General features: G+C 45.9%; 1 protein-coding gene across 9 annotated transcripts in view; it reads left to right on the forward strand.

The window, feature by feature from the left end:
- LOC105194485 (protein groucho) overlaps positions 1-15,446 on the forward strand; it is a 60,935-nt gene extending 45,489 nt beyond the window's left edge. For 4 of the 9 annotated variants that reach the window (XM_039457325.1, XM_011159413.3, XM_039457326.1 and 1 more), the window contains exons 10-16: positions 9,305-9,358; positions 9,759-9,950; positions 10,620-10,835; positions 11,292-11,359; positions 11,447-11,725; positions 12,007-12,610; positions 12,979-15,384. In XM_039457325.1, coding sequence (XP_039313259.1) covers positions 9,305-9,358; positions 9,759-9,950; positions 10,620-10,835; positions 11,292-11,359; positions 11,447-11,725; positions 12,007-12,610; positions 12,979-13,086 — 1,521 coding nt within the window. In that variant the 3' untranslated portion in view covers positions 13,087-15,384. Of the gene's footprint in view, positions 1-9,304; positions 9,359-9,758; positions 9,951-10,619; positions 10,836-11,291; positions 11,360-11,446; positions 11,726-12,006; positions 12,611-12,978 lie in introns of all 9 variants that reach the window. The other 5 variants (XM_026136662.2, XM_026136664.2, XM_039457327.1 and 2 more) reach the window with 5 other exon arrangements.
- Positions 15,447-16,516: the final 1,070 nt, after the last annotated feature.

Genomic DNA, 16,516 nt, shown 5'->3' on the forward strand with positions numbered 1-16,516 from the left:
CCTCCTCCTTCACCTCCTCCTCCTCTTCCTCCTGGCTCACCACCTCTCCTTGCTGCTGCATCCCTTGGTGCCGCTTCCACTAGCTCTCCTCGCCAGGAATATAAAGATCTCGACGATCTCGGTTGTAGCGGCCAACCCAGTGGCGTAACTACGAATTTCAAAGCTTCTCTATTTTACGACACGCGGTGTTTCAACGCCGAAAAGCCCTTCGCGGCCGCCTTATCCCGTCTCGGTTCTGATCGATAACGATTCATTAAGCTTATCGCCTTGAATATAGAGGCAATTTGAACAAAATGTACAAATAAAATTTTAATAATATAATTTATAGAGGTTCAAAGAGATTTGATCTTCTCTTAAGTGAAATTTTTAGAACTCAGTAGTACTTGGAATTAATGGGAAAATGAGATTTCGCAAGTGTTTAACTAGTATAATTAAAAATGAAAAAACATCGAGAACGCGACGTGAAACCGATCAACGCGTTAAACTAAGTTAAGGGATTAATTAAGCAATCAATCAGTTGAGAAGCGTCAAAAGTAGTAGAGTAGGATTTCCGACGATCGTGTCTCGTTTCATAGATGTGTTTCTTTCTCGGTACAGTGAGGGAAGAGAGACGCGCAGAGGAAAAAAAAAAGCGAAGTCGTCGCTCTTTGGCGACGAAAAGAAAGGCGGTCAACGAAAGCTCTCGCAGAGCTTTTATAAACTCTTATAATGCGCATGTTGAGACGTAAAATAATATTAATAGTAAATGGCTTTTTCATCATACATTATCAACGTAAGATGTACTTTTTTTTTATAACGCTGTTTATTGTATGAAAAATACAATTCGACAAAAATTGTAACGCTAAAACAATTTGATTGTTAATACATTAAAAAAATTAAAATAAAAAATTTTTTTATCGTTTAATTATTTGTTGTTAGATCAACGTTAAAAGATTTCATTCTAATAACGGTAGTATTATTTCTAAAGTAGAATGACACACATAATTTTAATAATTTGTCGTACTCACGGTGACAGCAAACGCGTGAGGAAAGTAGCGCAAACATCAATCTCAGTAATCTACAATTGAAGATTGTTAACGTTGTATTTTTTGCGCTTAGAGTTGATAATATCGCGAATCACGCGATTGTAGCAGCGGAAAAAAATCAGACTTGAATCAAAGAAACGCGTATAAATCGACAGGCGCTTGAGTGCGTGCGCTTTCGTGCACGCACCGGTGCGCTTTGACGCCTTTCTGTATCGTGCACATTACACTCGCACGCACGTACACGCGTGTTGAAACGAGGCCCCCTTGACGTCAACGATGAAACGCATACGTACACGTGCACAAGAAGCACTTGGGATACCTAAAGCGGAAATTCGAGGTGTGTACGTGGTTGCGAGTGTATCTGCCGCGGCGCCTTGGGGCAGAGAGGCGGCGAGAGGGGGGAGGGGGAAGGAGTGCAGGCAGAGGGTGCTAGGAGGCCAGGGCGGTTGCTCGGGGAGTTGGGGGCGGCGTGCAGGGTGGTATGATGACAAAACATTCGCTCTGAGCTTCCGCAGGGGATCGGGACGCGGGGGCCGCTCGATGTACAGCCGAAGGGGTTGGTGGCGGCGCGGGAGGAGAAAGGGTGGCGAGATGGGGGAGTGGGAGGGGGAGGGAGCTGGGTTAGGTTCGCGGCTGCTCTCGGGGGCCAGGGGTGACCGCGCGGGGGTGTGGGGAAACGTGAGCGCCGGGCGGAAAGAGACCTCCATCCACCAACCTCACTCTCACCCTCTTTCTCCTCCTCGTCCTCCTCCTCGTCCTCCTCCTCCTCCTCCTCCCTGTAAGCGAGGTGAGGTTGTACGGTCGGCTCGCGTCGTTCGTGTGAAACGCGCGTGTACGTGTGTATCTCGCGCACGGACGCGTATGGTCGCGCGCGGTTGTGTACACGAGTGTTACTACTTCGTGTACTACCCTCGGTGTGTGGAGAACGGGCGAAGGATGAGAGAGAAAGAGAGAGTGTGAGAGAGGAAGAGGGGGAGAGTGTGAGAAAAAGAGAGACAGGAGACAGATAGATAGTACAAGAGAGAAAGAGAAAGAGAGTGAGAGAGGGAGGAAGGGAACACGGCGACGTGGCGAGGAGGTTTATATCCATCATTTTGTATTTCTCGCAGACATAAAAATCTATACCATCGCCAACCTCCCCTTCCCCCCTCGCCCACCCACCAACAGCAGCACACCGCGCCGCGCCACGCCACACCACACCACGCACAACACCGCCACGCCGTTTCGCTTCGCGCCAGAGCTTCGCGTCCCTTCGCCGCGACCGACCAACGCTTTCACCACCCATCCGAGCACCTTCTCTCCCGCTCCTCTCGCGACCTACTCACCCTCGTCTCCCGTTTCCCATCCCCCTTTCCATCACCCGCGCCCTACGTACGGAGTCGAACCCTGGCTATGCACCGAGAGAAAGAGAGAGAGAGAGAGAGAGAGTACAGCAGCCTCCTCTCACTCTTCTCCGTCACCCCTGCACCACGGGATGGATGGATAGATGGATGGATAGATGGATGGGGTTGGCCCGTGGGGGTGGGAGAGGGTGGAGCGGGAGTGCAAATATCGTATTTATTGTATGACGGGTCCGCGTATCCCGAGCTAACGCCTCCTGCCGGCCCACTTCCTCCTCCTCCTCCTCCTCCTCCTCCTCCTTCTCTTCCTCTTTCCAGCGCATCGAGAGAGCGAACGCGTCCCTTTTTCCGACTTGCTCTCTCGCCTCGTCGCTCTCTGCTTTCTCCCTCCCTATGTATACATATATGTGTGTGTATGTATATAGTATGTACGTGTGCCGTTTCGCACCTTTCGAGAATGCTTCTTTCGTTCTTTATAACACCCGGGACATACTCGGACCACCCTCGGGCCGGGCCCTTTGCCATGGGGTAGCTCACTAAGGGAACGAGAAGGGAACGACATTGTCGTTGTTGTTGTCGTCGTTGTCATCACCGCTGTGACTCTTTGTAGTATAATCGTTTGACGACGAGGATCGAGTTATCATTGGCACTCTCCCTCCACCTTCTTCTCCCAACCTCCTCTCTCTCTCTCTCTCTCTCAACCCCCGTCGTCTCTCGTTCGCCGGAGGTAATTATGAATACTGTTCAAAGCGAGGCAATAAGGACGCGCTGATTGAACATTTAATAGGAGGTTTAATATCGCGCGCGCGCGCTCGGGACCGCGGCGTTCTTGCCGCTCGGCATAACAACAAGTGGATTTACAACGACGCGACTACTACTCGGCTCGCGCAGACGGAGGCGCGAAAATTCGTTGTTGGTGGTCGCGGCCGCGAGCGCATTCGGGCACACCGCGCCACACCGCGCTTTGCTGCACGGGCCGACTGTAATTCGCTTTTATCGAATGACGAGGGCGAGCCGCCCCTTTCACGCGTCGCACGTGAAGTAATTATCGGACAAATGCATCGGTGTCTTGGAACGAGAGTGACTGGTATCGCTATGTGACCTGAAAGCGGATGAAAGGGAACGTTTTACGTAAAAGAGGCATCATCCCTTTTACCTTGAAATTTTCGGATAAGAAATCTCCCAGTTAATATATGTTATTATTATATTGTAAAATTAAAATGTTGTTCCAAGTAATTAGATTGGGAAAAGTATAATGATCGAAGCATTAAAAGTATTAAAAATTATGGCGCGCGCGCGTGCGATACTTGTCGTCGACTGCGCGTCGTGTCGGAGAAACGACTCTCATCGCAAGACACGGCGCTTTTAGTAAAACGCCAACGCCCCATACATGCGCGCGAAATCCGGTGTTAGGCGAAGGGGATGGTGGCGAGAGCGGAGGTAAGGGGGGGTCTGTTGTGGATGTCAGAAGCAAATGTGCTTTCGGCGCGGAAGGAGCTTAAGGAGCCCGTAAATTTCCACACCGTGGAAAAACGACATGCACGAGCCTGTTGAAATCCTCTCGCCGAGCGCACAGAAGGTCCTCCCTACCTTCCCTACCCTCTTTCGAACTCAGTTTCTCTCCTTTTTTTTCCCCCCGCCTCGCTTGTTTCTCCCTTTTATTTCTCTTTCTGCCGCCGCGTGTCTCCCCCTCCTCTCTCCCTCGCCACCCTTTACTCTCGCGGCGCGAGGCTATTGGCCACTTTCGAATTTAATTTTCTCACACAGCGGCGATGCCGAAAAACATTTACGGGCTATAAAGGATCGTCGATGGGAAGTGCAAACTATGGTTAAAAAAAAAGAGAAAGAGACAGAGATGGAGAAAGTTCACCGGAAACGAGAGGAAGGACGTATGCGTCTGACCGCAAAACTGACGAGCCAGAGATGGCGAACCGTCGCGTTACCGTCGAACGATCTTTGAGGGCCGTAAAATGTCCTGATGCGACGATAGACATCGAATGCCAGCGGCGAGACGTCGGGAGACGTGTCGCGACGCCAACGTCTCGAAATTCTGTAATCGAACGCCTGTCGCCGGTAACGATATTTGAGCCTTTAGAACAGCGGTACCAGTCTTGTATTCCTTATTTTCAGAGATAAAAGCACTTAAAAGTACTTAATAGAAAATTCAATTGTTTCGTTGCACTGTTTTCTCGTGGCGAATACTTTAAGAATACAGTATTTTAGAACATATAATATATACTTTATTCTATACTTTCTCTCTGGCAATTTTTTTTTTTTTTTTTTTTTTTATATATATATTACAATCTCGATATTATATTAATATTATTTTATAACGTATATGTTAATTCTATATGGAAAAAAACTTTGCAAAATTGATACCATGATAGGATATCTTGATTTTTTCGTGATTTGATATTAATGTCTGACTTTAATTGATCTGTGCTACTTATCTACTCAATGGTAATTGATAAAAAATCAGAATAAACACAAGAGTTGCATTCAGACAAAAATGAACGCAAGATTTGCGTCGACGGGAAATAAATGTGATATGTAGCGCTAGTTGTATACCGCGAGTACAAAAGACTCGCGAGTTGATAAATTTTGCCATCGGCGCGCATGCCGCGATTAATGAATCGTAATTGGCGGCAACGGGAAATCGCGCGAAGGTGGAAGAGGAGTTGGAGGAAATAACAGGCGAAAACGCTTGCGAAAGAGAGAATGAGAAGGGGAGAGAGAGAAAAAGAGAGAGAGAGAGAGAGAAAGCGGAAGAAGTGAGAAAAGGTGGCGGAATAAAAAGGGTGGAGGCCGCAATGAGCTGAGCTTTTCCACGCTTCCCCTAATTACATTTTCATACGAACCGTTTCTCCTTTATTTTCTCCTCCGTTCTACGACCATTTTTCCCAGAGCTAAATCCCCCCCCCCTCCTCCTCTTCTATCCTCGTTCTCCGTCAACGACTGCTACCCTTTTCTTCCGTTTCTTCGCCCTCGTCTGCGTCTTCGTCTCTTTTCCTTCCACTCCCCGATGACCCTTCCTCTCGCGCCTTTCCGCGCTGGAAAAACGCTTTAATACATTTTGGCCGCTCGTCGCCGCGCGAAGAGAGAAAAAAGAATGGTAAGAGGGAAAACAAGAGAAATATCACCTCCAGGTCGCAGCCTCGAAACGCGTCAATTTCCGCGACGCGCGTACAAGCCCCGCATTAAGGGCGCATTAAGGAGCGCATTCAGCAAGGCGTGGGTTCTGAAGCGGACTGTCTGTGAAACGGATTCTGAGTTCTAAAGTCCGAAGCCGAGATTACTATTGCACCGAAGAGACGTACTTGCCAGAGTTCGATGTTAGTTTTAAGCCAGTTCCGAAGTCAGTTTCCTCGTCATTATCGATAATCGCGCGTTTTCTTTACATTCCCGGTACAACGCCAACGTGATCATGGTGATTGTCACACATCTCGCCTCAACTTGACTCCCATATATTCGAGTTTTGAAATTCTCAGCGAGTTTCTATAATTCTCTGGCACAAAGAGAAAAATGTATTACTGGATTTTTTTTTCTTTTTTCTTTTTTCTTTTTTTTTATTACTTTATTTCACTAGGCACCTTTGACCGTTATTCTTGACGATGGGCGACGGACGATTTTTGTCGTCGAGCGTGCTCACCCTCCGTGTGTGTACGTCTCATCTCTCGTTCTTCCATGTATGTGCAGCGCGCGCGACACATAATCGCTTTAATACATTTCCACTGTGTCCTCGCTTCGAAACATAAAAGCGGTCACCCCGTAAAAGTTATGGGACAACGCTCACTAGCGCATCGTCGCCTTGGACTGAATGTAACACTGAATAGTCTATCACGTATTTATATCATCTTGGTATATTTTAACGTTAGAGGTGTCTGTCTACGCGTAATATTTACTAATTGTTCTCAGTTTATTAAAGATATTCATCGTCTCTTTTCTTTATTCGAGTGAGATACAATGTCGAGGGAGAAACCGATTTTCGAGTGACACTATCACTGAGAGAGTATTCACATCGTTTTTCGATGTTGCGCGTTGCTGCTTCGTGTTAAAGGTAAAATTCGAGTTTAACAAATTGCACAAAAATTAGTGGAATTTGCATAAGAATTATACGAGAGTTCAGCCAGCTCGCGTGCAGTGGGAGAATTAAATGTCGATGTGCAAATGATATCTCTGCGTGTTTGCAATCGGCGAACGCGACGGATTTCGTATGCGACGCAATAGCCGAGCGCTCGTATGGTCGGATAATCCCATTCCCATCCGAGAGTGGACACGCCGCTTTTCCCATCGTAGCCACTCGCTTAACTTTGCGAAAGTCAGCAGCGTAGCGGGAGACGAGACTAGGAAGAGAAGAAGAAGTAGTAGTAGAGGCGGGATGAGGGGACATGGAAAGCCTTCGATTCTTCTTTCGCTCTCGTGCGTTTGTTTACAGAGGACCTCGATAGAAGGTGGCTGGGGCGGAACGAGGGTACAGGACCCCGGCAGCGGGAAGGGGGGAGGGATTCGGAGCGGAGGGACCGTAACAGAAAAGTACCTAGGGTAGACGCGCGAAGAGCGAGACGAGGGATCGAGGAGGAAGGAACGAGCCAAGTGGTGGAGAAGAAGGAGGATGAGGAAACAAAAAAAAAAAAAAGAGGATTCGAGAATTCTCGAGGCGAAGAGTCGAGTGGTTGGGTGGTCGAATAATAGAGCTGCCCTTAATACCGTCATCCCCGCGCTATCCCCGGGTTAAACGAGGGAAGAGGTCGGCGGAGGAAGTAGCGTCGCGCGCGCGCACGAGAGAGAGAGAGAGAGAAAGAGTAAGAGGGACGCGGGTGGTACGAGGGGTAGCGGTGGTACAGAAGCTGGTGAGATGAGGGGTGGTGGAGGAGGGGCGAAGGGACCCGGGGGGTCAGGATGGTCGCTCGTGGTTCGTGTGCCGCCGCCGCCGTCGCCACTGCCGCCGCCGCCGCCGCCGCCGTCGGGTGGGAAACAGGAGAACGGAATAGAAGGGATGATAACATTTGTATCATATTTAACGCTAGAACGAGCGGGTTAAGGGGTGGAAGACAGCCTCCACCCGCCGTCGGCCACCTTCTTCCTCGTCGTCTCCTTGGTCTTCGCTCCGTTCTCTTCTGGTCACCCTCCGCCTCCCCCCGCCCGCCCCCTCGATCTCCTCCCTCATAACCGCGCTCCTTCGCCGCCTCCACCCCTAGAACACGCCACCTCACACCCCCTTTCTCCCCCTCGCTCTCGCCACTCCGAGTAATATACCACTGAAATCAATACCACCACACTGCCTTCTCTATTTACCCAAGCTCATCATCCGTACACAAATTTATTGCGTGTCCCTAGCAGCTCGGAACATCCCTTTCGAGCTGCCAGGGATATCTGGCCAGATTGCGATTTCGTAGTAGCCCCAGTTAATGTCACGCGGCCCATTTAACGCGCGTTTCTTCTGGGAAATCCATCCGGCTATCTTTGTCAAAAAGTACTTTCCGATTATCTCGTCCGGTCTTTTCAATAGTGTCGGTCCTTGGAGGATCGAGTTAAATCGTGCTCTCGCATCTTGCTCTACAGTGTCAAATTTCTCTTTCGTACCAAACAAAACCAAAACCGCTCAATTAACGAGTCAAACCATGATGGTGTGCAATCTTTAATACTTCACGATTGACTCGGTTAACTAATCTCTGCGAGAAGCCTCTGTACTGGCGTTTTATTTCTTTTACCTAGATATACTGGTACTCGCTGCAAAAAGATACGCCTAAAAAAAGCAGGAGAGATACTCGTAGGCGTTTTATGTTACTTTTAATTACTCGAAGTTTCTTATTAATCCACCATTTCAATTTTCCTTAAATTGCGCTGACAATTTTCTCTCGTGCAGCAGTCGAATGTAATTTATACATGCTCTGGGACGTCGGATAAGATCACGTTAGGCGGCCGCGCGGTAGTTAACGGGAGAATTTTTTAAATACCCGTCAGAGCGCTGAATTACTTAAAACGTTCGCGACGCGCACAGGTGGTTTCGTGCGCGTTCGTATGCGACGCACCCGCACAATCTCGCATGCACCAACGCGCGTACGTACGTACGAGATGCCTGGTGTGCATCGATGGGGCGTTATACGCTGCGATAATATTACGTCATTAGGCGGGCAATGCTACTATCGCGTGCCCTGCTTTGAGCTCGTTATGCGCCACGTTCTGAGAGAAGCGGAGTAGTGGCGGCGGTGACGGTGGGGGGGCAAGGCGCGCGGGCTTCGCTTTTGCGCCAAGTGAAAGATAACCGATAAGTAGTGTTACGAGATAAATGCCACATAAATTAGCCGTGCGCGATATGCGTGTGCCACGCCACGTATAGCATGGAGGTAAAATTGCGGAGATGGTAACGGGCTTGTTATAGATTATAGTCTGGTATAAGATAAACGTTGTATAATACGATAGTCGTAAATTGTTTCGCAAATGATGAAATGCAATTGTTGCTAACTTACTTAATAATTACTTGTACGCTTGTCAAGTCGGAGCGTTCGCCGCGCGAGAGCGCGAGAGTTATCGAAGAAAAGAATGAACGTAATTTCGAAAAAATGTTTTCATATTTAATCGCGTCTACTTAATTGATCGTAAACGTCTCGATTACGAGTCGGATTACGTATTCACGGGCTTACGTCGATACACCATAGAGTGCGGGCCGGAGCTTATTGCCCCCAGGCGTTCGCACCGGTTAATTTATTGTTCGAGCACAATCGGAGCATCGCGTGAGCGAGGCACCAAGATTAATAATGCATCTCGGAGGGTGCGTCCGCCAGTAGGACGCGCGAGAATATGGGTCGAGTTGCTCGTCTACTTGGACGGGAGGTGCATCAAAAGCTCGTTGATGTACTCGACTCGGTAGACTGCCTGACTGCTCACGTGGAGCGCGTCTCGTTATCATCGTCTCACATGCCATTTCGAACTTTTCAGGAGAGCGACGCTGAGAAGAGCGACCAGGACCTGGTCGTCGACGTGGCGAACGAGGTAAGAGATTATCATTAAAACAGCTGCGCACTTCCATTTAATTTTCGACGAGGATATAGATATAATCTATTTATATAACTTAACTTTTTATCTATGCAATTATAATCCATATGCATTTATAATTATCTTTCATAATTACTTTGCATGCAAGTTTTAAACTATGTACTTGCTTAATTTTTATTCAAACTAACTTGTTATCGGAAACAAGGACGCGAATTTTTATTCGAGCTTCTACCTTAAGTAGAAAGTAGAAAAATCTATTTTGGTAGTAAGAAAAAAAAGTTACTCGGGTAAAGATTCATTGCCGAATCTAAAAGACACGTGCTATCGCATGCTACGCTTAAGTAGGATATTGCGTGTGCTCGCTTAACGATATCCTGATATTTGCGTATCGCGAAAGGAGGCGTCATCGCCGCACGCGAACGGGGAGCACTCGGATCCACGTGAAAACGGCACCCTGGAGAAGCTGGGCGCACCGGGCCACGTTGGCGGACCGGTATCCGGCGCGGGCTCGGCATCCGTAAAGGACAGGCCGCCGTCGCGCAGCGGCAGCTCCTCCGCCCGTAGTACACCGTCTCTGAAAAGTAAAGATGTAAGATCTCGCGGAGAGTAAGCTTATTCGGCGCTGCGACCCGGCCCAGTCGTAACTCTGTCGCCCATACATACTGAAAACCCTCTCGCGGAGCGAACGTAAAAGTCGAAATCTCTTTTATCTGCTTGGTCGACCTATTAGGGTCGTCAGACGTTTTTCTCGTTTTCTAATTGTCGTCTCGCTTATTTTCCAACGAATAGATTGACGCGATCGAGAAACGAATGATACGCGCGCGCACATACACACACACACACACACACATACACGCGCGAACACGCACGCACACGCACGTTCACAAACATACACGCGCGCACGCACACACACACGTACTCACACTACCTGAGACTATGCGATTGCTGAGATAATGACGAAAGCTCGATCTTCAATCGAGCGGATGCAAAGGATTTGTCGTCATGGCGCAGCGTAGCTCTTACGTCTGACGGCCCTAATGATATCGTAATGACATCTTGGCGGCACTATTTTTTTCTTACTTATTAAATCGATCGTCTAGAGGCAGCGGCTCTCTGCCGCCGCGTGTTTCCACGAAACGAAGGGAAATATATCGCGTTTGAGAAAGAATTCGCAATCGGCACAGCCGAGAGAGTTTAGTACGATTGCGAGACAGTGAGCGTCTACAAAAGTGGGTGCAAAACACCGTGCGTTCGCCAGGTCGACAAGCCGGGTACACCTGTGGCGGCGGCGAGGGGCTCGCGCAGTTGTACGCCAACTATGGGCGGCATCCCTGGATCCTTGGCGCGGGTCTATCATCCGCCATCGTCGCAGCAAACGCCACCGCAGGGTTATCAGGGCTTGCCATCCCGCGGCAATGAGCCGCCGCAGTCGCCCTCGCCATACAGCAACTTGCCATACGCGCGGCCCTCCATGGTGATTCATGACCCCGTAACACCTTAGTCCTTACGTTACCACGCTTTCATTCATTAATTGATATACTTTTTATATGCGGTTGAAAAAGAAAACCTACCTATGAGTTCATTTTGAAAGCAATCGCATCATAATTTCTTACAACCCTAGAAGGACTTCTATAAACAGCCTTATTCCCTTCGATCGTCTCGTTGAATACTGTAAAGCTATCTAGATCGAAACTGATGAAATCTAAATTTAGCGGGAGCGTACATCGAATTCAGATCAGAAAGGTCAAACTGGCAGAGGTCCTCTTAGGGTTAAAACGCGATCAATTTCGTGTCAGAATTCGTGCATTCAAACCGTTTCCTAAGGCCTAAGCATTTATTTCGCATTTTTATGCTAAACAAACACGCGCCTTTATTTTCTTTTTTACATCTCTGTGCGTCACAATACTGAGCGAGACCGTCTCTTCCGCAGATCGGTTTCGACGGTCACATGAGGATACCCGCGAGTAACGGACTGAACAATATCGCAGGTGGCAAACCGTACGTAATTACAACAGTTTACATTTTAGGTGTCACTTCTCAAGTCACTTTCGCCTTTAACACACTTTGCGTTTATTTTGCACACAGGGCGTACTCCTATCATATGAACGGCGAGGGTCAACTGCAGCCCGTACCATTCCCCACGGACGCTCTGGTAGGACCGGGTATCCCGCGTCACGCGCGTCAGATTAATACCCTGACACACGGCGAGGTGGTCTGTGCCGTTACGATCTCCAATCCGACCAAGTACGTCTACACCGGCGGCAAAGGTTGCGTCAAAGTCTGGGATATCGGCCAAAGTGTCGGCAGCGCCAGCGTGAAACCAGTTTCGCAGCTGGACTGTTTGCAACGTGACAATTACATTAGGTGAGTTCCCCGAGTGATTCTTACCTCGCTGTTAAGTTCAAACGTTCCGTTGGCCTCTTTCTCGAGCGAGAAGACTCTCATGCGCGATTTACGTGGCTTAATAAAATAGGTAGCTGGCAAAGTTGCGCTGCTTCTTCTGATAGTAACTAGAGTAATTTTATTTAAAGGGAACGAGTCCGAAGAGTTATTACATAGATTAAAGCAACTATATTTGTGAAAACGTTCTTAAAGCTAATTACATGGAAGACATTCGAGCGAAATTGGCATCTTGGATCTTTCAGGTCCGTGAAACTTCTACCTGACGGGAGGACCTTGATAGTCGGTGGGGAGGCCAGTCAGCTGAGCATCTGGGATTTAGCGAGTCCCACGCCCAGAATTAAAGCGGAATTGACTTCGTCGGCGCCCGCATGCTACGCCCTGGCGATCTCGCCGGATTCGAAGGTCTGCTTCAGCTGCTGCAGCGATGGCAACATCGCCGTGTGGGACCTGCAGAATCAGACGTTGGTCAGGCAGTTCCAGGGTCACACGGACGGCGCGTCTTGCATCGATATCTCCGCCGACGGATCGAAACTGTGGACCGGCGGTCTCGACAACACCGTGCGCTCCTGGGACCTTCGCGAGGGTAGGCAGCTGCAGCAACACGACTTCACCTCGCAGATATTCTCTCTCGGTTACTGTCCCACCGGCGAGTGGCTGGCCGTCGGAATGGAGAACTCGAACGTCGAGGTACTCCACGCCACCAAGTCCGACAAGTACCAGCTGCATCTGCACGACTCCTGCGTGCTCTCGCTGCGTTTCGCCTCCTGCGGCAAGTGGTTCGTCTCAACCGGCAAGGACAATTTGCTGAACGCGTGGCGTACACCGTACGGTGCTTCAATATTTCAGGCAAGTATTCGAATGTAGGCTAGTATTTATTTATGATAATTTACATTCTCTCTATCTTATTCTTACTCTCTCGATTCTTATCTCTGTTCGGACACGAGTCGCTAAAACTTGCTCGTATGACATAGGCTATGCGTATATAAAGAATTTTCACTTTCTTTTGGGTCAACCTACCCTTTTTTTGTTCTTTTTTCATTTTTTTTCTTTTTATCTCCCTTTTTTTATTGAACTTTTTATTAAAAGTAAAAATTCTTAATAGAGATATTTTTTTTTTTAAACGGTGAATCAACTTGTAAATTGAATAACGGCGTACTGTGTTAATAAGTTTTATGTACATATATGATTAAGTTTTATGTTGTAACACTTTGCAGTCCAAGGAGTCGTCGTCGGTGTTGAGCTGCGACATTTCCGCGGACGACAAGTACATTGTGACCGGATCCGGCGACAAGAAGGCCACTGTATACGAAGTGATTTACTAAGCCTATAATCCTAATAAAGAAAGAGACTTGCCTTTCCCTCTTTAATAAACGTTAAAATCATGAACTTCGTTAATGTGTATTCTGCATACCCTTTCGCGAGGAAGGAAGGCGTGAAGAGCTGCCGCAAGTGGGGAAACTCTCGGCGGCCTTAGAGCCCGTGTGACTGATAAATGTGTACATATTACGCATACGCGAATCTGTATTGTAACGGAATTACAAATAGAGGAATGAAAAATCGATGTGTGTTTGTGCGCGCGTGTTTATGAATGAGCGGGATCAGCGATGTATATTAATCTCGCACGTGCGCGTCCCGATTTCGCGAGTGCGCGAGTCCCGATTCTCCGATTACGCGGTACGTACGCGTAATACCCTGAACGCGGATGGGACTTGTATTTATCACGTGTATACAACGAGCGTACGCGTTGACGATGGAACGGCGTTCCATCCAACCGGAGCGGTTCGCATACGCACTAAAGTAAACGAGAAGAGCCTTCGCAAACGGTGATGTTAGATATACAGGGTGATTCTTGATTGCACGCCCCTCCAGGCAAATGATATCTCTGGGAAACAAATTTAGCTTTTATCTCCCAAGTTGCAATAAGTTGAAAAAATATATCTATTTTAAACGCTTGTTCTCCGCTGTGATAAACGCTACGTTCTAATACAACTCGACTGTTTTATTATAGATTATAGTTTTGTGCGTATTACGGTTTTGAAAAATACCGCGGCGCAAAAAGTGGTGGACATTCCTAACACGGCGGACTTTCTCCAATATTCATACAACATTTGCTTGTTATTTTGGCTTTCTTGATCTCTAAAATATTGACGAACAATTAAGATTCACCTTGTATATGTGATCTTGTAGTTACGTAAATATAGGATTATAACGCGCCTAAAGTGGACGGCCGATAAAGTGATGGGACATCAAGATTAGTCTGGCCTACTCACCGAAAAATCGCATTACGCTTTTTAGTAAACGGATATGTGATCATCGAGACATAATTTCAAACTTGTACAATCGTTGTATCTTCAAACAAATCCTATTTCCTTTTTATTTACCCTCCCGAACCATGTAAAAATACAGAGGGTCTAAGACCTAAGAGATGTTTAAGTGGCATTTAAAAAAATGTAGGACGTCTTCGGTGCATCGTCCTTGCGACATACGTGTTCTTTTAAAGGCTCGATTAGCGCAAACTTTCATTATTTCAGATTATTGACGTAAAACTAATAATCGCGCAGATTATTAAATTCTTGATTTAGTTAATGATTCGATAATATCTAATTTGAACGGAGAAAAATTACGATGTATCGAGTGGTAATTTGCCATGCATGCGAGACGATGCGACACGTCGGACTTGGAGCCGTCTCCTGGAGTTTGTCAATGTCAGTATCAATGTCACGATGCCTGTCGCTGTTCAAGACATCGACTTGTGGCATAAACTAGTTTATGAACGAATATCTTTTTGCATCGTAAATATAGTGCGATACCTACATGTAATAACCGAATTTCTACGTGATATAGCGCGTATGCGTGACGACGAGTGGCAAACACGAATCCCTGTACAGAATCCTTGTACATATTCGACGATTGTGATTAACGATTATAATGAGACGCACGGTGTATGCCGCGCAACAGCGCACACGGTATACATCCAGACTCTTTAAATATACCTATGTAAAGTACAATCCCCCGTGCACAATCGAAACAAAACTATTTCTCTACTTTAATTAGGTGACACTCGACACGTGCGCGGAGATCAATAGAAGCGGACAGCTTTTGTCGCGACGTTTAATATTAGTTAAATATCGACTAATTATCCTTTAATAAATTGACATTGCGTAGAATTGAGCTCACAATGTCTTTATGTTAAAAAAAAATTGATTAATCTATGATAATTGAGGCGCTTAGTGCGATTGTAAAATATAATAAAAGCGATTTCCTAAACTGCTTTCGATTGATCTTCGCCCAGAAATTAGCCGAATAAAATGCTCGACAGACAGACGAGTACGAATTGCAATGCATTACCGAAATGAATAAATTCGTGAAATTATACAGTCCTTTATTGTGTTCTTGACGTATATTAAAGTCGAGTGAACTTTGAAAAGAAACAGGTGGTTATACTTCATTTGAGCTTGGTCGCGATAAAAATGATTCTCGCGGTTTTCGTCTTGCTGACGAATACAATGACGAACTAAAAAAGATTTGATCGATGCGTTATATGTAGGGAAAAGATATGTCATGTAACTAATGATGACGCATCCGCATTTCTTGAGGAAATAAATAAGAATCCATTTTTCTCCGTTGCATTTTTAGCGATAATAATATGTGACAAATTTTTAATAATTATGATTTTTCCTTATTATCTCGCATCGAGTTGAATTTTCCCAATTTCCTCTCTTTTTCTCAGTGTGTGCGACAAAGAATAAAATCGTTTTTTCAATAAGTTTTACATGCTTTCTTAGAACGTCAGAATTCGCATGACGTCATCCACATATACTTTGCACGATAGCATATAACGTAAGCAATAATTAAACCCAAGTAAGAAATCATCGCGAATGAAATATTGCTTATTGACATAATAAACAATCGTTACGTTTATTTCTTTGATAAAATAAAAAATGTTATAGCGCGTGAAACAATAATGCGAGTATAATTAACGGGACAAAGAGAGACGGTAAATATTTGCATTACCATTATAATACTGCAACATGATAATTTATTGTTAATTGATGCAAGATATATTTATATAATCTTGAGGAAAGGAGGAGAATCGAGAGAAGGAGAAAGTAAGTACAAGATATCACAAGTTTGCTTCCGATCATTTTTCGATGTATTTACATTTTACGTGTAATCCGTGTGTACAAGATCGTTAAAAACATTAAATGTTTATACTCGCGTTATGATAATCCATGTATTTACATGTTTCTTCCGTGTGTACAAGATCGTTAAAAACATTAAATGTTTACAGATTCGCTTTTTTTTTCGCAAACTAAATCGCATGTTCCATATTCTGCGCGCGCGCTCTGTCTCTCTCTCTATCTCTCTTTCTTCTCGGATATTATCTTTTTTTTTTAAATATTCTCTGTTATATCGCAATTACTTATATACAAGTAGAAAAATTCTAATAACGTCATTATCATTACACGCCAAAAATTATACACATTCATTCTTCATACAAATCGTTCGTATGAATATTTAGACAAGTTTTGAGTTGTTTTTTTTTCTGATCAGCGACATGATTTCGCGCACTTGTACTTTCGAGAAAAATTAAGAAAGTGGAGGCATAGAGGGATGCTAAAAATTATATATATATATATATATATATATATATATTTCGCGTAAATGTTTGCAAGTCCGCATATATATATATATATATATATATATTTCGCGTAAATGTTTGCAAGTCCGCTGATCGCATCATGTACAATA

The sequence above is a fragment of the Solenopsis invicta genome, chromosome 14, assembly GCF_016802725.1.
Source record: "Solenopsis invicta isolate M01_SB chromosome 14, UNIL_Sinv_3.0, whole genome shotgun sequence".
Taxonomy (NCBI): Eukaryota; Metazoa; Arthropoda; class Insecta; order Hymenoptera; family Formicidae; genus Solenopsis; species Solenopsis invicta.